General features: G+C 46.6%; 1 protein-coding gene across 1 annotated transcript in view; it reads right to left on the bottom strand.

Moving 5' to 3' along the window:
* Positions 1–21,177, bottom strand: part of LOC121843935 (ephrin type-A receptor 6-like) — a gene marked incomplete at its 3' end in the record, with an annotated part of 83,175 nt that overhangs the window by 48,335 nt on the left and 13,663 nt on the right. The window contains exons 4-5 of the mRNA XM_042313826.1: positions 11,139–11,237; positions 9,285–9,501 (exon numbers count right to left, since the gene is read on the bottom strand). Coding sequence (XP_042169760.1) covers positions 9,285–9,501; positions 11,139–11,237 — 316 coding nt within the window. The remainder of the gene's footprint in view (positions 1–9,284; positions 9,502–11,138; positions 11,238–21,177) is intronic.

Raw genomic sequence — 21,177 nt, 5'->3', positions numbered from 1 at the left:
GCTCTGCACCACCTGCCATGAGGCTAGCTCTGCACCCCTGTCATAGCTCTACACCACCTGCCATGAGGCTAGCTCTACACCACCTGCCATGAGGCTAGCTCTGCACCACCTGCCATAGCTCTGCACCACCTGCCATAGCTCTGCACCACCTGCCATGAGGCTAGCTCTGCACCCCCTGCCATAGCTCTACACCACCTGCCATGAAGCTAGCTCTGCACCACCTGCCATGAGGATAGCTCTGCACCACCTGCCATGTGGCTAGCTTTATACCACCTTCCATGAGGCTAGCTCTACACCACCTGCCATTAGGCTAGCTCTGCAAAACCTGCCATGAGGCTAGCTCTGCACCACCTGCCATAGCACTGCACCACCTGCCATGAGGCTAGCTCTGTACCACCTGCCATAGCACTGCACCACCTGCCATGAGGCTAGCTCTGTACCACCTGCCATAGCACTGCACCACCTGCCATGAGGCTAGCTCTGTACCACCTGCCATGAGGCAGAGTTAAACACACCAGGCAGTGTTAGCCCTTTGAGCTAAAGCCAATGTCTATGGGTAAAGAGTCTAGCTAGTTTCTAATTTAGTCAGATAGTCGTTTCCATTGCCAGTTGAGGTGTACTATTAGCTAGTTAGCTAGCGGTACATGTATGATTTGTGAAGGAACTCTAGAAAAGAGGCTTGAGTTCCCCAGTTGGATTTTATTTCGAGTTGGATGACAGATTTTTCCCAGTTTTTTGTTGTTGTTGTTGAGTTCCCTGTTGTTTTTAACTCAGCATTAGAGTTGGGTTTATGGTTCCTTTTCTTTAACCTAGCTAGCTAGCTACATGTCTAAACAAAAGACTTCACTATGCAAGTAACCATTCCACTGTACCGTTTACACCTTCTGTATCCTGTGATAAATAAGATTAGGGATTTTATTATTTTATTTTATTTTATTTGATAAAGTGTGTGTTTATCAGAAACGGTAATGTGAAGAACAACATGACCTGCACTAAAGTCAGATTATAGGCTGACTAGAAGAAGTGTATTAGGATACAGGCTGACTAAAAGAAGTGTATTTAGGATACAGGCCGACTAGAAGAAGTGTATTAGGATACAGGCCGACTAGAAGAAGTGTATTTAGGATACAGACCGACTAGAAGAAGTGTATTTAGGATACAGACCGACTAGAAGAAGTGTATTTAGGATACAGACCGACTAGAAGAAGTGTATTTAGGATACAGACCGACTAGAAGAAGTGTATTTAGGATACAGACCGACTAGAAGAAGTGTATTTAGGATACAGACCGACTAGAAGAAGTGTATTTAGGATACAGACCGACTAGAAGAAGTGTATTAGGATACAGGCCGACTAGAAGAAGTGTATTTAGGATACAGGCCGACTAGAAGAAGTGTATTAGGATACAGACCGACTAGAAGAAGTGTATTAGGATACAGGACGACTAGAAGAAGTGTATTAGGATACAGACCGACTAGAAGAAGTGTATTTAGGATACAGACCGACTAGAAGAAGTGTATTAGGATACAGGCCGACTAGAAGAAGTGTATTAGGATACAGACCGACTAGAAGAAGTGTATTAGGATACAGGCCGACTAGAAGAAGTGTATTTAGGATACAGGCCGACTAGAAGAAGTGTATTTAGGATACAGACCGACTAGAAGAAGTGTATTTAGGATACAGGCCGACTAGAAGAAGTGTATTTAGGATACAGGCCGACTAGAAGAAGTGTATTTAGGATACAGACCGACTAGAAGAAGTGTATTAGGTTACAGACCGACTAGAAGAAGTGTATTTAGGATACAGACCGACTAGAAGAAGTGTATTTAGGATACAGACCGACTAGAAGAAGTGTATTTAGGATACAGACCGACTAGAAGAAGTGTATTAGGATACAGACCGACTAGAAGAAGTGTATTTAGGATACAGGCCGACTAGAAGAAGTGTATTTAGGATACAGGCCGACTAGAAGAAGTGTATTAGGATACAGGCCGACTAGAAGAAGTGTATTTAGGATACAGACCGACTAGAAGAAGTGTATTAGGATACAGGCCGACTAGAAGAAGTGTATTTAGGATACAGACCGACTAGAAGAAGTGTATTTAGGATACAGACCGACTAGAATAAGTGTATTTAGGATACAGACCGACTAGAAGAAGTGTATTAGGATACAGGCCGACTAGAAGAAGTGTATTTAGGATACAGGCCGACTAGAAGAAGTGTATTTAGGATACAGGCCGACTAGAAGAAGTGTATTTAGGATACAGACCGACTAGAAGAAGTGTATTTAGGATACAGACCGACTAGAAGAAGTGTATTTAGGATACAGACCGACTAGAAGAAGTGTATTTAGGATACAGACCGACTAGAAGAAGTGTATTTAGGATACAGACCGACTAGAAGAAGTGTATTTAGGATACAGACCGACTAGAAGAAGTGTATTTAGGATACAGGCCGACTAGAAGAAGTACTACTACCCTTTTCTACTACGTTCACCACTTTTAGTCTTGAAATCTTTGTTTTTTTACTACACTGCGAATCCTTAAAGAGATGGGTGGGGCTAAGGCTTAAGAGGGTGTGAACGATGCAGAATAGGGGCGGAGACAAGAAGAGCTCTCCACTTGGTGTACCAACACATTCACAGGCCATTTTCTCAAAAGTGGGGTTACAAGTTTATCAACTTTCAAAGCAGAATGACTTTCTCATTGTACCTCAACTTCAGTGTACAATGAATTGAAATCAACTTGATGCATCGAGCTGTCTGATGCTTTAAGCCCACTGTTTGATGATATAAGACACAAATGACTCAAGAGGGAGCCAGAGATCTAGATAACCAGAAGAAGAAATACTTAACCTGACCCTCCCATCCGCCTCCCTCTCCTGACCCTCCCATCCGCCTCCCTCTCCTGACCCTCCCTCTCCTGACCCTCCCTCTCCTGACCCTCCCTCTCCTGACCCTCCCATCCTCCTCCCTAACCTGACCCTCCCTAACCTGACCCTCCCATCCGCCTCCCTCTCCTGCTGGCTGTCTCAGATTCTGCCGTTATTCTCCAGAAGTTGCCGGTAGTAAAAGGCTACATGAGGAGTCGGCAAATTTTGTCATGTGGAAACGCGAATTTATCTTACCAGTTCTACCGCTCTGAGTGACAGTTATGGCTTTCACATGCACAGTTTCATGGAACAGGTATCATTTCATTTATAAAAACGTCTTCGTATCTCAAAATCATTGTCATGTGGTTCATCAAGGGTTCATCAATTTGTGTCTTCATCCATCACGGTCATATAATAATCCCCAGTTTACAATTGGCTCATTCATCCCCCTCCTCTCCCCTGTAACTATTCCCCAGGTCGTTGTTGAAAATGAGAATGTGTTCTCAGTCAACTTACCTGGTAAAACAACAGATAAATAAAAATAAATAAAAAATAAAAATCAACATTTATATCTAAATGAAAATGAAAATGATACAAACCTGAAAAGTAACTTCTATTCCCATTACCAACTATGTAAAAACAGCCGACATGAAACCAACAAATAAAAACCAGCCCACAGATAGAAAATAACCTGATTAAAATAACTATCCTATAAATCACATTGTCTACGCATGGCCTGTCTGCAAGGAACTAGAAACATTGTATCAACTATTAACTTGGAGAGCTAGCAAACTTGCAACATTGTTTAAAATATTCTGTGCCCTCCTGCACCAGTGAGCTCAGGACAGAAACAGCTGTAGGCTATTTACGCAAGGGATAATCAGTAATTAGGTAGGCTTATTTTATGACATTTCCACTGGATCAGAGCATGATATTTATCCCTTTCAGACTGAGTGGTTATCGAAAGGGAGAGAGAGAGCTGGGAAGATTTGTTTTTCAGATACGTTGAGGAACTATTGTCATTCTGCATGAATAGACTATAGGGTAGAATATAGGGTAGACTATAGGGTAGACTATAGGGTAGACTATAGGGTAGACTACAGGGTAGACTACAGGGTAGACTACAGGGTAGACTATAGGGTAGACTATAGGGTAGACTATAGGGTAGACTATAGAGTAGTCTATAGGGTAGACTATAGGGTAGACTATAGGGTAGACTATAGAGTAGACTATAGGGTAGACTATAGGGTAGACTATAGGGTAGACTATAGGGTAGACTACAGGAACTATTGTCATTCTCCATGAATGTAAAAACAGACTTTGTTCGCTTGCTGTTTGAGGTGGAGAAAACATTACTTTGAGATGCTCCACAGCTTATTACTGGTGGGGCGCATTTAGATGCCTACAGACTATAGGGTAGACTACAGACTATAGGGTAGACTACAGGGTATACTATAGGGTAGACTACAGACTATAGGGTAGACTACAGACTATAGGGTAGACTACAGGGTATACTATAGGGTAGACTACAGATTATAGGGTAGACTACAGACTATAGGGTAGACTATAGGGTAGACTACAGGGTTGACTATACGTTAGACTATAGGGTAGACAACAGACTATAGGGTAGACTATAGGGTAGACAACAGACTATAGGTTAGACTATAGGGTAGACTACAGACTATAGGGTAGACTACAGACTATAGGGTAGACTACAGACTATAGGGTAGACTACAGGGTATACTATAGGGTAGACTACAGACTATAGGGTAGACTACAGACTATAGGGTAGACTACAGACTATAGGGTAGACTATAGGGTAGACTACAGACTATAGGGTAGACTACAGGGTATACTATAGGGTAGACTACAGACTATAGGGTAGACTATAGGGTAGACAACAGACTATAGGTTAGACTATAGGGTAGACTACAGACCATAGGGTAGACTATAGGGTAGACTATAGAGTAGACTACAGGGTAGACTATAGGGTAGACTATAGGGTAGACTATAGGGTAGACAAAAGACTATAGGGTAGACATACACTATAGGGTAGACTACAGGGTAGACTCTAGAGTAGACTATAGGGTAGACTATAGGGTAGACTATAGACTATAGAGTCGACTATAGGGTAGACAATTGAGTATAGGGTAGACTATAGACTATAGGGTACGCTATAGGGTAGACTACAGGGTAGACTCTAGAGTAGACTATAGGGTAGACTATAGAGTAGACTATAGACCATAGGGTAGACTATAGAGTAGACTATAGACCATAGGGTAGACTATAGAGTAGACTATAGACTATAGGGTAGACAATATGGTAGACTACAGGGTTGACTATACGTTAGACTATAGGGTAGACAATAGACTATAGGGTAGACTATAGAGTAGACTATAGGGTAGACTATAGAGTAGACTATAGACTATAGGGTAGACTATAGGGTAGACTACAGGGTTGACTATACGCTAGACTATAGGGTAGACTATAGGGTCGACTATAGGGTAGACAATAGAGTATAGGGTAGACTATAGACTATAGGGTACGCTATAGGGTAGACTACAGGGTAGACTCTAGAGTAGACTATAGGGTAGACTATAGGGTAGAGAATAGACTATAGGGTAGACTATAGACTATAGGGTAGACTATAGGGTAGACAGCAGGGTAGACTACAGGGTAGACTATACGTTAGACTATAGGGTAGACTATAGGGTAGACTACAGGGTAGACTACAGGGTAGACTATACGTTAGACTATAGGGTAGACTATAGGGTAGACTACAGGGTAGACTACAGTGTAGACTATAAGGTAGACTATAGACTATAGGGTAGACTGTAGACTATAGGGTAGACTACAGTGTAGACTATAAGGTAGACTATAGACTATAGGGTAGACTACAGGGTAGACTACAGTGTAGACTATAAAGTAGACTATAGACTATAGGGTAGACTATAGACTATAGGGTAGACTACAGGGTAGACTATAAGGTAGACTATAGACTATAGGGTAGACTATAGGGTAGACTATAGAGTAGACTATAGACTATAGGGTAGACTATAGAGTAGACTATAGACTATAGGGTAGACTACAGGGTAGACTACAGGGTAGACTATAGGGTAGACTATAGGGTAGACTATAGGGTAGACAAAAGACTATAGGGTAGACATACACTATAGGGTAGACTACAGGGTAGACTCTAGAGTAGACTATAGGGTAGACTATAGGGTAGACTATAGACTATAGGGTCGACTATAGGGTAGACAATTGAGTATAGGGTAGACTATAGACTATAGGGTACGCTATAGGGTAGACTACAGGGTAGACTCTAGAGTAGACTATAGGGTAGACTATAGGGTAGAGAATAGACTATAGGGTAGACTATAGAATAGACTATAGACTATAGGGTAGACTATAGAGTAGACTATAGACTATAGGGTAGACAATAGGGTAGACTACAGGGTTGACTATACGTTAGACTATAGGGTAGACAATAGACTATAGGGTAGACTATAGAGTAGACTATAGGGTAGACTATAGAGTAGACTATAGACTATAGGGTAGACTATAGGGTAGACTACAGGGTAGCCTATACGTTAGACTATAGGGTAGACTATAGGGTCGACTATAGGGTAGACAATAGAGTATAGGGTAGACTATAGACTATAGGGTACGCTATAGGGTAGACTACAGGGTAGACTCTAGAGTAGACTATAGGGTAGACTATAGGGTAGAGAATAGACTATAGGGTAGACTATAGACTATAGGGTAGACTATAGGGTAGACAACAGGGTAGACTACAGGGTAGACTATAGGGTAGACTATAGGGTAGACTACAGGGTAGACTACAGGGTAGACTATACGTTAGACTATAGGGTAGACTATAGGGTAGACTACAGGGTAGACTACAGTGTAGACTATAAGGTAGACTATAGACTATAGGGTAGACTGTAGACTATAGGGTAGACTACAGTGTAGACTATAAGGTAGACTATAGACTATAGGGTAGACTACAGTGTAGACTATAAAGTAGACTATAGACTATAGGGTAGACTATAGACTATAGGGTAGACTACAGGGTAGACTACAGTGTAGACTATAAGGTAGACCATAGGCCTACTCAGAAAATGGACAATTACTAAATTTTGCAAACCTCGTAAATGGAATGAAATAAAACCAAAACGTGTTTCTCACAAGAGGTTTGTGCTCTGAAAACAACATCTCCACTCCGACAGTCAGAATGGTAAAAAACGAACAGTAATATATTGATTAATTAACAGAAATGAGTGAAACCAAACATTATAGATGATAAATTATAGGAATTAACAGTAAATATACTACTGGTGATAAATGTAATGAATTAATGATAGACACTAACAATCAAAAGCAAACAATTCACACAATGAAGTCATTAAACAATGAATGTGCACAAATTGGTGGGAGCGAGACATACATTGTGCAATTTAGCCACTCCCCCCAGCGGCCCCGACAATGGATTAGTCTCGGACCCGACAATGGATTAGTCTCGGACCTGACAATGGATTAGTCTCGGACCTGACAATGGATTAGTCTCGGACCTGACAATGGATTAGTCTCGGACCTGACAATGGATTAGTCTCGGACCTGACAATGGATTAGTCTCGGCCTTCACAATGGATTAGTCTCGGCCTGACAATGGATTAGTCTCGGTTTTCACATTGGATTAGTCTCGGCCTTCACATTGGATTAGTCTCGGCCTTCACAATGGATTAGTCTCGGCCTTCACGATGGATTAGTCTCGGCCTTCACAATGGATTAGTCTTGGCCTTCACAATGGATTAGTCTCGGCCTTCACAATGGATTAGTCTCGGCCTTCACAATGGATTAGTCTCGGCCTTCACAATGGATTAGTCTCGGCCTTCACAATGGGATTAGTCTCGGCCTTCACAATGGGATTAGTCTCGGCCTTCACAATGGATTAGTCTCAGCCTTCACATTGGATTAGTCTCGGTCTTCACAATGGATTAGTCTCGGCCCTGACAATGGATTAGTCTCGGCCTTCACATTGGATTAGTCTCGGCCCTGACAATGGATTAGTCTCGGCCCTGACAATGGATTAGTCTCGGCCTTCACAATGGATTAGTCTCGGCCTTCACATTGGATTAGTCTCGGCCCTGACAATGGATTAGTCTCGGCCTTCACAATGGATTAGTCTCGGCCTTCACATTGGATTAGTCTCGGCCTTCACAATGGATTAGTCTCGGCCTTCACATTGGATTAGTCTCAGGCCTGACAATGGATTAGTCTCGGCCTTCACATTGGATTAGTCTCGGTCTTCACATTGGATTAGTCTCGGCCTTCACAATGGATTAGTCTCGGCCCTGACAATGGATTAGTCTCAGTCTTCACAATGGATTAGTCTCGGTCTTCACAATGGACTAGTCTCGGCCCTGACAATGGATTAGTCTCGGTCTTCACAATAGATTAGTCTCAGCCTCTGCAATGGATTAGTCTCTGCCTTCACATTGGATTAGTCTTGGCCTTCACAATGGATTAGTCTCGGCCTTCACATTGGATTAGTCTCGGCATTCACAATGGATTAGTCTCGGACTTCACAATGGATTAGTCTCGGCCCTGGCAATGGATTAGTCTCGGCCCTGACAATGGATTAGTCTCGGCCTTCACAATGGAATAGTCTCGGCCTTCACATTGGATTAGTCTCGGCCCTGACAATGGATTAGTCTCGGCCTTCACAATGGATTAGTCTCGGCCTTCACATTGGATTAGTCTCGGCCTTCACGATGGATTAGTCTCGGCCTTCACGATGGATTAGTCTCGGCCTTCACAATGGATTAGTCTCGGCCTTCACAATGGATTAGTCTCGGCCTTCACAATGGATTAGTCTCGGCCTTCACAATGGATTAGTCTCGGCCTTCACAATGGATTAGTCTCGGCCTTCACAATGGGATTAGTCTCGACCTTCACAATGGATTGGTCTCGGCCCTGACAATGGATTAGTTAACTAAAATGGGCGTGAATAAGACAGGAGTCTCGTGCCATAAATAATATATTTATATATATTTGCTACTGCTCGACCCAAAAACATAAAACAATCGACCAGTCGACTAATTGGGGTCAGCCCGAATAAGCACACAACAATATAAAGCACTAAGAACCCACTGGGCAAAAAACTGGTTTGATCAGCGTTGTTTCCATGTCATTTCAACAAAATAATTCAACGTGATGATGTTGAATCAATGTGTAAAACTGATTGGATTTGCAATTTCTTATTTTTGTCACCCAACGTTTAACCTAAATGCAATGACGTGGTGAATTATTTTGTCGATTTCACGTTGAATTCACGTATTTTGACAACTCAAAACTAGACGTTGAACTGATATCTGTGCCCAGGGGAAATTGTAAGCCACAACAACTCACCCTGGCAGATTCCGTCAATCTCCTCATGTCCCAGACTACAGACGCATCGCCCCAGAGGAACCAGCCAGTCCCCGTCCGCCCCACAGTACAGTTTGGGCGTGTCCCTCTCCTCTGCGTTCTCCACGCACGCTCCCCGCACCTCCACCAGCGAGGAGGAGTCGACCCTTGGTACTGTGTCTGGGAACGCTGCCAGGTTCCTCAGAGTGGATGGACAGCGCTTCGATAAGGAGAGAGATAGAAAGTCAGTACAGGGCCAAAGGTATTCCTCCCCCTTGGAGTTTGGATTTCATGTGAAGGACAAACACAAAATAGTCCAAATTGGTGAAAAAAACAATCTACTCTAACAACACAAAAAAATGCAAAAAATAAATAAATTAAAAGTGGTGCGTGTTTGTATTCACCCCCTTTGCTATGAAGCCCCTAAATAAGAACCAATTACCTTCAGAAGTCACATAATTAGTTAAATAAAGTCCACCTGTGTGCAGTCCAAGTGTCACATGATCTCAGTATATATACACCTGTTCTGAAAGGCCCCAGAGTCTGCAACATCACTAAGTAAGGGGCACCACCAAGCAAGCGGCACCATTAAGACCAAGCAGCTCTCCAAACAGGTCAGGAACAAAGTTGTGGAGAAGTACAGATCAGGGTTAGGTTATAAAAAAATATCAGAAACTTTGAAGAATATGGCACAACAACAAACCCGCCAAGAGAGGGCCGCCCACCAAAACTCACAGACCAGGCAAGGAGGGCATTAATCAGAGAGGCACCAAAGAGACCAAAGATAACCCTGAAGGAGCTGCAAAGCTCCACAGCGGAGATTGGAGTATCTGTCCATAGGACCGCTTTAAGCCGTACACTCCACAGAGCTGGGCTTTACGGAAGAGTGGGTAGAAAAAAGCCATTGCTTAAAGAAAAAAATAAGCAAACACGTTTGGTGTTCACCAAAAGGCATGTGGGAGACTCCCCAAACATATGGAAGAAGGTACTCTAGTCAGCTTTTTGGCCATCAAGGAAAACGCTATGTCTGGCGCAAACCCAAAACCTCTTATCACCCGGAGAACACCATCCATGTTTTTCATCGGCAGGGACTGAGAAACTGGTCAGAATTTAAGGAATAATGGATGGTGCCAAATACAGGGAAATTCTTAAGGGAAACCTGTTTCAGTCTTCCAGAGATTTGAGACTGGGACGGAGGTTCACCTTCCAGCAGGACAGTGACCCTAAGCATACTGCTAAAGCAACACTTTAGTGGTTTAAGGGGAAACATTTAAATGTCTTGGAATGGCCTAGTCAAAGTCCAGACAAACCAATTGAGATTCTGTGGTATGACTTAATGATTATTGTACACCAGCAGAACCCATCCAACTTGAAGGAGCAGTTTCTCCTTGAATGATGGGCAAAAAGCCCAGTGGCTAGATGTGCCAAGCTTATAGAGACATACCCCAAGAGACGTGCAGCTGTATTTGCTGCAAAAGGTGGCTCTACAAGGTATAGACTTTGTGGGGGTGAATAGTTACGCTCAGGTTCTCTGTTTTTATGTCTTATTTCTTGTTTGTTTCACAATAAAAAATATTCTGCCTCTTCAAAGTGGCATGTTGTGTAAATCAAATGATACGAACCTCCCCTTCCATTTTGATTCCAGGTTGTAAGGCAACAGAAGAGGATGGATGCCAAGGGGGTGAACACTTTCACAAGCCACTGTATACAGTTTTCTTATGGACGGACGGACGGACGGACGGACTGTCTGACAGACAGACAGACAGACAGACAGACAGACAGACAGACAGACAGACAGACAGACAGACAGACACAGACAGACAGACAGACATATATAATACATAAACATCACAATACCTTATAGAACACCTTGACGGAGACCAGAGCGATACACGCCCCCACATCCTGGAACGCCAGGTAGAAGCCCTTCTGGGTCACGGGGCCGACCTCTCTGACCTCAAATCAAACGAACGTTTTTAGTTGTCATAGGCTTACAGTAGAGCGTAGGCTACACAATGAAATGACCTCTCCTCTCAAACAGCATCTATTGTAAGGGCAGTAACAGGGAGATTCAACATGCTCCGTAAAGACCTGTGGCGAGGCCTCTACGCTAAGAGTCCATATATATAATTATAGATTCAACATGGCTCCCAGGCCTCTACCTTAAGAGTCCATATATATTATTATAGATTCAACATGGCTCCCAGGCCTCTACGCTAAGAGTCCATATATATTATTATAGATTCAACATGGCTCCCAGGCCTCTACGCTAAGAGTCCATATATATTATTATAGATTCAACATGGCTCCCAGGCCTCTACCCTAAGAGTCCATATTTTGAAAACATTTTTCATTTTCTGAAAAGAGTTTTGTAGTAATATACGTTTTTACACTTAGCATATGGTGGGTCTGGCAACAAGTGTTGTGTTACAGTATGTCTGGGTCGTGGCTGTGTTGTGTTACAGTATGTCTGGGTCGTGGCTGTGTTGTGTTACAGTATGTCTGGGTCGTGGATGTGTTGTGTTACAGTATGTCTGGGTCGTGGCTGTGTTGTGTTATGTCTGGGTCGTGGCTGTGTTGTGTTACAGTATGTCTGGGTCGTGGCTGTGTTGTGTTACAGTATGTCTGGGTCGTGGCTGTGTTGTGTTATGTCTGGGTCGTGGCTGTGTTGTGTTACAGTATGTCTGGGTCGTGGCTGTGTTGTGTTATGTCTGGGTCGTGGCTGTGTTGTGTTATGTCTGGGTCGTGGCTGTGTTGTGTTATGTCTGGGTCGTGGCTGTGTTGTGATATGTCTGGGTCGTGGCTGTGTTGTGTTATGTCTGGGTCGTGGCTGTGTTGTGATATGTCTGGGTCGTGGCTGTGTTGTGTTATGTCTGGGTCGTGGCTGTGTTGTGATATGTCTGGGTCGTGGCTGTGTTGTGTTATGTCTGGGTCGTGGATGTGTTGTGTTATGTCTGGGTCGTGGCTGTGTTGTGTTATGTCTGGGTCGTGGCTGTGTTGTGTTATGTCTGGGTCGTGGCTGTGTTGTGATATGTCTGGGTCGTGGCTGTGTTGTGTTATGTCTGGGTCGTGGCTGTGTTGTGATATGTCTGGGTCGTGGCTGTGTTGTGTTATGTCTGGGTCGTGGCTGTGTTGTGATATGTCTGGGTCGTGGCTGTGTTGTGTTATGTCTGGGTCGTGGATGTGTTGTGTTATGTCTGGGTCGTGGCTGTGTTGTGTTATGTCTGGGTCGTGGCTGTGTTGTGATATGTCTGGGTCGTGGCTGTGTTGTGTTACAGTATGTCTGGGTCGTGGCTGTATTGTGTTATGTCTGGGTCGTGGCTGTGTTGTGTTATGTCTGGGTCGTGGCTGTGTTGTGTTATGTCTGGGTCGTGGCTGTGTTGTGATATGTCTGGGTCGTGGCTGTGTTGTGTTATGTCTGGGTCGTGGCTGTGTTGTGCTATGTCTGGGTCGTGGCTGTGTTGTGTTACAGTATGTCTGGGTCGTGGCTGTGTTGTCATATGTCTGGGTCGTGGCTGTGTTGTGTTATGTCTGGGTCGTGGCTGTGTTGTGTTATGTCTGGGTCGTGGCTGTGTTGTGTTACAGTATGTCTGGGTTGTGGCTGTGTTGTGTTATGTCTGGGTTGTGGCTGTGTTGTGATATGTCTGGGTTGTGGCTGTGTTGTAATACAGTATGTCTGGGTCGTGGATGTGTTGTGTTACAGTATGTCTGGGTCGTGGCTGTGTTGTGTTATGTCTGGGTCGTGGCTGTGTTGTGTTATGTCTGGGTCGTGGCTGTGTTGTGTTATGTCTGGGTCGTGGCTGTGTTGTGTTATGTCTGGGTCGTGGATGTGTTGTGTTACAGTATGTCTGGGTCGTGGCTGTGTTGTGTTACAGTATGTCTGGGTCGTGGCTGTGTTGTGTTATGTCTGGGTCGTGGATGTGTTGTGTTACAGTATGTCTGGGTCGTGGCTGTGTTGTGTTACAGTATGTCTGGGTCGTGGCTGTGTTGTGTCATGTCTGGGTCGTGGCTGTGTTGTGTTATGTCTGGGTCGTGGCTGTGTTGTGTTATGTCTGGGTCGTGGCTGTGTTGTGTTATGTCTGGGTCGTGGCTGTGTTGTGTTATGTCTGGGTCGTGGCTGTGTTGTGATATGTCTGGGTCGTGGCTGTGTTGTGATATGTCTGGGTCGTGGCTGTGTTGTGTTATGTCTGGGTCGTGGATGTGTTGTGTTATGTCTGGGTCGTGGCTGTGTTGTGTTATGTCTGGGTCGTGGCTGTGTTGTGATATGTCTGGGTCGTGGCTGTGTTGTGTTACAGTATGTCTGGGTCGTGGCTGTGTTGTGTTATGTCTGGGTCGTGGCTGTGTTGTGTTATGTCTGGGTCGTGGCTGTGTTGTGTTACAGTATGTCTGGGTCGTGGCTGTGTTGTGTTACAGTATGTCTGGGTCGTGGCTGTGTTGTGTTATGTCTGGGTCGTGGCTGTGTTGTGTTATGTCTGGGTCGTGGCTGTGTTGTGTTATGTCTGGGTCGTGGCTGTGTTGTGATATGTCTGGGTCGAGGCTGTGTTGTGATATGTCTGGGTCGTAGCTGTGTTGTGTTATGTCTGGGTCGTGGATGTGTTGTGTTATGTCTGGGTCGTGGCTGTGTTGTGTTATGTCTGGGTCGTGGCTGTGTTGTGTTACAGTATGTCTGGGTCGTGGCTGTATTGTGTTATGTCTGGGTCGTGGCTGTGTTGTGTTATGTCTGGGTCGTGGCTGTGTTGTGTTATGTCTGGGTCGTGGCTGTGTTGTGATATGTCTGGGTCGTGGCTGTGTTGTGTTATGTCTGGGTCGTGGATGTGTTGTGTTATGTCTGGGTCGTGGCTGTGTTGTGTTACAGTATGTCTGGGTCGTGGCTGTGTTGTGTTATGTCTGGGTCGTGGCTGTGTTGTGTTATGTCTGGGTCGTGGCTGTGTTGTGATATGTCTGGGTTGTGGCTGTGTTGTGATACAGTATGTCTGGGTCGTGGATGTGTTGTGTTACAGTATGTCTGGGTCGTGGCTGTGTTGTGTTATGTCTGGGTCGTGGCTGTGTTGTGTTATGTCTGGGTCGTGGCTGTGTTGTGTTATGTCTGGGTCGTGGATGTGTTGTGTTACAGTATGTCTGGGTCGTGGCTGTGTTGTGTTACAGTATGTCTGGGTCGTGGCTGTGTTGTGTTATGTCTGGGTCGTGGATGTGTTGTGTTACAGTATGTCTGGGTCGTGGCTGTGTTGTGTTACAGTATGTCTGGGTCGTGGCTGTGTTGTGTTATGTCTGGGTCGTGGCTGTGTTGTGTTATGTCTGGGTCGTGGCTGTGTTGTGTTATGTCTGGGTCGTGGCTGTGTTGTCTTACAGTATGTCTGGGTCGTGGCTGTGTTGTGATATGTCTGGGTCGTGGCTGTGTTGTGATATGTCTGGGTCGTGGCTGTGTTGTGTTATGTCTGGGTCGTGGATGTGTTGTGTTATGTCTGGGTCGTGGCTGTGTTGTGTTATGTCTGGGTCGTGGCTGTGTTGTGATATGTCTGGGTCGTGGCTGTGTTGTGTTACAGTATGTCTGGGTCGTGGCTGTGTTGTGTTATGTCTGGGTCGTGGCTGTGTTGTGTTATGTCTGGGTCGTGGCTGTGTTGTGTTATGTCTGGGTCGTGGCTGTGTTGTGATATGTCTGGGTCGTGGCTGTGTTGTGTTACAGTATGTCTGGGTCGTGGCTGTGTTGTGTTATGTCTGGGTCGTGGCTGTGTTGTGTTATGTCTGGGTCGTGGCTGTGTTGTGATATGTCTGGGTCGTGGCTGTGTTGTGTTATGTCTGGGTCGTAGCTGTGTTGTGTTATGTCTGGGTCGTGGCTGTGTTGTGTTATGTCTGGGTCGTGGCTGTGTTGTGTTATGTCTGGGTCGTGGCTGTGTTGTGTTATGTCTGGGTCGTGGCTGTGTTGTGTTATGTCTGGGTCGTGGCTGTGTTGTGTTATGTCTGGGTCGTGGCTGTGTTGTGATATGTCTGGGTCGTGGCTGTGTTGTGATATGTCTGGGTCGTGGCTGTGTTGTGTTATGTCTGGGTTGTGGCTGTGTTGTGTTATGTCTGGGTTGTGGCTGTGTTGTGATATGTCTGGGTTGTGGCTGTGTTGTGATACAGTATGTCTGGGTCGTGGATGTGTTGTGTTACAGTATGTCTGGGTCGTGGCTGAGTTGTGTTATGTCTGGGTCGTGGCTGTGTTGTGTTATGTCTGGGTCGTGGCTGTGTTGTGTTATGTCTGGGTCGTGGCTGTGTTGTGTTATGTCTGGGTCGTGGATGTGTTGTGTTACAGTATGTCTGGGTCGTGGCTGTGTTGTGTTACAGTATGTCTGGGTCGTGGCTGTGTTGTGTTATGTCTGGGTCGTGGATGTGTTGTGTTACAGTATGTCTGGGTCGTGGCTGTGTTGTGTTATGTCTGGGTCGTGGCTGTCTTGTGATATGTCTGGGTCGTGGCTGTGTTGTGATATGTCTGGGTCGTGGCTGTATTGTGTTATGTCTGGGTCGTGGCTGTGTTGTGTTATGTCTGGGTCGTGGCTGTGTTGTGTTATGTCTGGGTCGTGGCTGTGTTGTGTTATGTCTGGGTCGTGGCTGTGTTGTGTTATGTCTGGGTCGTGGCTGTGTTGTGATATGTCTGGGTCGTGGCTGTGTTGTGATATGTCTGGGTCGTGGATGTGTTGTGTTACAGTATGTCTGGGTCGTGGCTGTGTTGTGATATGTCTGGGTCGTGGCTGTGTTGTGTTATGTCTGGGTCGTGGATGTGTTGTGTTATGTCTGGGTCGTGGCTGTGTTGTGTTACAGTATGTCTGGGTCGTGGCTGTGTTGTGTTATGTCTGGGTCGTGGCTGTGTTGTGTTATGTCTGGGTCGTGGCTGTGTTGTGTTATGTCTGGGTCGTGGCTGTGTTGTGATATGTCTGGGTCGTGGCTGTGTTGTGTTATGTCTGGGTCGTGGCTGTGTTGTGTTATGTCTTGGTCGTGGCTGTGTTGTGATATGTCTGGGTCGTGGCTGTGTTGTGTTATGTCTGGGTTGTGGCTGTTTTGTGTTATGTCTGGGTCGTGGCTGTGTTGTGATATGTCTGGGTCGTGGCTGTGTTGTGTTATGTCTGGGTCGTGGCTGTGTTGTGATATGTCTGGGTCGTGGCTGTGTTGTGATATGTCTGGGTCGTGGCTGTGTTGTGTTATGTCTGGGTCGTGGCTGTGTTGTGTTATGTCTGGGTCGTGGCTGTGTTGTGATATGTCTGGGTTGTGGCTGTGTTGTGTTATGTCTGGGTCGTGGCTGTGTTGTGTTATGTCTGGGTCGTGGCTGTGTTGTGTTATGTCTGGGTCGTGGCTTCGGTACTAAACAATAGACAGAGGACAATGCAAAGATTCTCTCAACAGATTACTGTAGTGAATGTACATAGGGACTCCCCAGGTAATATTCTGGGTCAACAGATTAGTGTAGTGTAGAGGAGGCAGGTAGCCTAGTGGTTAGAGTGTAGAGGAGGCAGGTAGCCTAGTGGTTAGAGTGTAGAGGAGGCAGGTAGCCTAGTGGTTAGAGTGTAGAGGTGGCAGGTAGCCTAGTGGTTAGAGTGTAGAGGAGGCAGGTAGCCTAGTGGTTAGAGTGTAGAGGTGGCAGGTAGCCTAGTGGTTAGAGTGTAGAGGTGGCAGGTAGCCTAGTGGTTAGATTGTAGAGGAGGCAGGTAGCCTAGTGGTTAGAGTATAGAGGAGGCAGGTAGACTAGTGGTTAGAGTGTAGAGGAGGCAGGTAGCCTAGTGGTTAGAGTGTAGGGAGGCAGGTAGCCTAGTGGTTAGAGTGTAGAGGAGGCAGGTAGCCTAGTGGTTAGAGTGTAGAGGAGGCAGGTAGCCTAGTGGTTAGAGTGTAGAGGTGGTAGGGTAGCCTAGTGGTTAGAGTGTAGAGGTGGCAGGTAGCCTAGTGGTTAGAGTGTAGAGGCGGCAGGTAGCCTAGTGGTTAGAGTGTAGAGGAGGCAGGTAGCCTAGTGGTTAGAGTGTAGAGGAGGCAGGTAGCCTAGTGGTTAGAGTGTAGAGGAGGCAGGTAGCCTAGTGGTTAGAGTGTAGAGGAGGCAGGTAGCCTAGTGGTTAGAGTGTAGAGGAGGCAGGTAGCCTAGTGGTTAGAGTGTAGAGGAGGCAGGTAGCCTAGTGGTTAGAGTGTAGAGGAGGCAGGTAGTCTAGTGGTTAGAGTGTGGAGGAGGCAGGTAGCCTAGTGGTTAGAGTGTAGAGGAGGCAGGTAGCCTAGTGGTTAGAGTGTAGAGGAGGCAGGTAGTCTAGTGGTTAGAGTGTAGAGGAGGCAGGTAGCCTAGTGGTTAGAGTGTAGAGGTGGCAGGTAGTATAATGGTTAGAGTGTAGAGGAGGCAGGTAGCCTAGTGGTTAGAGTGTAGAGGAGGCAGGTAGCCTAGTGGTTAGAGTGTAGAGGAGGCAGGTAGCCTAGTGGTTAGAGTGTAGAGGAGGCAGGTAGTCTAGTGGTTAGATTGTAGAGGAGGCAGGTAGCCTAGTGGTTAGAGTGTAGAGGAGGCAGGTAGACTAGTGGTTAGAGTGTAGAGGTGGCAGGTAGCCTAGAGGTTAGAGTGTAGAGGCGGCAGGTAGTCTAGTGGTTAGAGTGTAGAGGAGGCAGGTAGTCTAGTGGTTAGAGTGTAGAGGAGGCAGTTAGACTAGTGGTTAGAGTGTAGGGGTGGCAGGTAGTCTAGTGGTTAGAGTGTAGAGGAGGCAGGTAGACTAGTGGTTAGAGTGTAGAGGAGGCAGGTAGCCTAGTGGTTAGAGTGTAGAGGAGGCAGGTAGCCTAGTGGTTAGAGTATAGAGGAGGCTGGTAGTCTAATGGTTAGAGTGTAGAGGAGGCAGGTAGCCTAGTGGTTAGAGTGTAGAGGAGGCAGGTAGCCTAGTGGTTAGAGTGTAGAGGTGGCAGGTAGCCTAGTGGTTAGAGTGTAGAGGAGGCTGGTAGACTAGTGGTTAGAGTGTAGAGGTGGCAGGTAGCCTAGAGGTTAGAGTGTAGAGGCGGCAGGTAGCCTAGTGGTTAGAGTGTAGAGGTGGCAGGTAGCCTAGAGGTTAGAGTGTAGAGGCAGCTGGTAGTCTAGTGGTTAGAGTGTAGAGGTGGCAGGTAGCCTAGTGGTTAGAGTGTAGAGGTGGCAGGTAGCCTAGTGGTTAGAGTGTAGAGGAGGCAGGTGGCCTAGTGGTTAGAGTGTAGAGGAGGCAGGTAGCCTAGTGGTTAGAGTGTAGAGGTGGCAGGTAGCCTAGAGGTTAGAGTGTAGAGGCAGCTGGTAGTCTAGTGGTTAGAGTGTGGAGGAGGCAGGTAGCCTATTGGTTAGAGTGTAGAGGAGGCAGGTAGCCTAGTGGTTAGAGTGTAGAGGAGGCAGGTAGCCTAGTGGTTAGAGTGTAGAGGAGGCAGGTAGCCTAGTGGTTAGAGTATAGAGGAGGCAGGTAGCCTAGTGGTTAGAGTGTAGAGGAGGCAGGTAGCCTAGTGGTTAGAGTGTAGGGGAGGCAGGTAGCCTAGTGGTTAGAGTGTAGAGGAGGCAGGTAGCCTAGTGGTTAGAGTGTAGAGGAGGCAGGTAGCCTAGTGGTTAGAGTGTAGAGGTGGCAGGTAGCCTAGTGGTTAGAGTGTAGAGGAGGCAGGTAGCCTAGTGGTTAGAGTGTAGAGGAGGCAGGTAGCCTAGTGGTTAGAGTGTAGAGGAGGCAGGTAGTCTAGTGGTTAGAGTGTAGAGGAGGCAGGTAGCCTAGTGGTTAGAGTGTAGAGGAGGCAGGTAGCCTAGTGGTTAGAGTGTAGAGGAGGCAGGTAGCCTAGTGGTTAGAGTGTAGAGGAGGCAGGTAGTCTAGTGGTTAGAGTGTAGAGGAGGCAGGTAGCCTAGTGGTTAGAGTGTAGAGGAGGCAGGTAGACTAGTGGTTAGAGTGTAGAGGTGGCAGGTAGCCTAGAGGTTAGAGTGTAGAGGCGGCAGGTAGTCTAGTGGTTAGAGTGTAGAGGAGGCAGGTAGACTAGTGGTTAGAGTGTAGAGGAGGCAGGTAGCCTAGTGGTTAGAGTGTAGAGGAGGCAGGTAGTCTAGTGGTTAGAGTGTAGAGGAGGCAGGTAGTCTAGTGGTTAGAGTGTAGAGGAGGCAGGTAGACTAGTGGTTAGAGTGTAGAGGAGGCAGGTAGCCTAGTGGTTAGAGTATAGAGGAGGCAGGTAGTCTAGTGGTTAGAGTGTAGAGGAGGCAGGTAGCCTAGTGGTTAGAGTGTAGAGGAGGCAGGTAGCCTAGTGGTTAGAGTGTAGAGGAGGCAGGTAGCCTAGTGGTTAGAGTGTAGAGGTTGCAGGTAGCCTAGTGGTTAGAGTGTAGAGGTGGCAGGTAGCCGAGTGGTTAGAGTGTAGAGGTGGCAGGTAGCCTAGTGGTTAGAGTGTAGAGGAGGCAGGTAGACTAGTGGTTAGAGTGTAGAGGTGGCAGGTAGCCTAGTGGTTAGAGTGTAGAGGTGGCAGGTAGCCTAGTGGTTAGAGTGTAGAGGAGGCTGGTAGACTAGTGGTTAGAGTGTAGAGGTGGCAGGTAGCCTAGAGGTTAGAGTGTAGAGGCGGCAGGTAGCCTAGTGGTTAGAGTTTAGAGGTGGCAGGTAGCCTAGAGGTTAGAGTGTAGAGGCAGCTGGTAGTCTAGTGGTTAGAGTGTAGAGGTGGCAGGTAGCCTATTGGTTAGAGTGTAGAGGAGGCAGGTAGCCTAGTGGTTAGAGTGTAGAGGAGGCAGGTAGCCTAGTGGTTAGAGTGTAGAGGCAGGTAGCCTAGTGGTTAGAGTGTAGAGGCGGCAGGTAGCCTAGAGGTTAGAGTGTAGAGGCAGCTGGTAGTCTAGTGGTTAGAGTGTAGAGGAGGCAGGTAGCCTAGTGGTTAGAGTATAGAGGAGGCAGGTAGCCTAGTGGTTAGAGTGTAGAGGAGGCAGGTAGCCTAGTGGTTAGAGTGTAGGGGAGGCAGGTAGCCTAGTGGTTAGAGTGTAGAGGAGGCAGGTAGCCTAGTGGTTAGAGTGTAGAGGAGGCAGGTAGCCTAGTGGTTAGAGTGTAGAGGTGGCAGGTAGCCTAGTGGTTAGAGTGTAGAGGAGGCAGGTAGCCTAGTGGTTAGAGTGTAGAGGAGGCAGGTAGCCTAGTGGTTAGAGTGTAGAGGAGGCAGGTAGTCTAGTGGTTAGAGTGTAGAGGAGGCAGGTAGCCTAGTGGTTAGAGTGTAGAGGAGGCAGGTAGCCTAGTGGTTAGAGTGTAGAGGAGGCAGGTAGCCTAGTGGTTAGAGTGTAGAGGAGGCAGGTAGCCTAGTGGTTAGAGTGTAGAGGAGGCAGGTAGTCTAGTGGTTAGAGTGTAGAGGAGGCAGGTAGCCTAGTGGTTAGAGTGTAGAGGTGGCAGGTAGCCTAGTGGTTAGAGTGTAGAGGAGGCAGGTAGCCTAGTGGTTAGAGTGTAGAGGAGGCAGGTAGCCTAGTGGTTAGAGTGTAGAGGAGGCAGGTAGTCTAGTGGTTAGAGTGTAGAGGAGGCAGGTAGCCTAGTGGTTAGAGTGTAGAGGAGGCAGGTAGCCTAGTGGTTAGAGTGTAGAGGAGGCAGGTAGCCTAGTGGTTAGAGTGTAGAGGAGGCAGGTAGTCTAGTGGTTAGAGTGTAGAGGAGGCAGGTAGCCTAGTGGTTAGAGTGTAGAGGAGGCAGGTAGACTAGTGGTTAGAGTGTAGAGGTGGCAGGTAGCCTAGAGGTTAGAGTGTAGAGGCGGCAGGTAGTCTAGTGGTTAGAGTGTAGAGGAGGCAGGTAGACTAGTGGTTAGAGTGTAGAGGAGGCAGGTAGCCTAGTGGTTAGAGTGTAGAGGAGGCAGGTAGTCTAGTGGTTAGAGTGTAGAGGAGGCAGGTAGTCTAGTGGTTAGAGTGTAGAGGAGGCAGGTAGACTAGTGGTTAGAGTGTAGAGGAGGCAGGTAGCCTAGTGGTTAGAGTATAGAGGAG

Source organism: Oncorhynchus tshawytscha, unplaced genomic scaffold (genome assembly GCF_018296145.1).
Source record: "Oncorhynchus tshawytscha isolate Ot180627B unplaced genomic scaffold, Otsh_v2.0 Un_contig_3562_pilon_pilon, whole genome shotgun sequence".
In the NCBI taxonomy this organism is placed as follows: Eukaryota; Metazoa; Chordata; class Actinopteri; order Salmoniformes; family Salmonidae; genus Oncorhynchus; species Oncorhynchus tshawytscha.
This window is presented reverse-complemented; position numbering and strand designations above follow the sequence as displayed.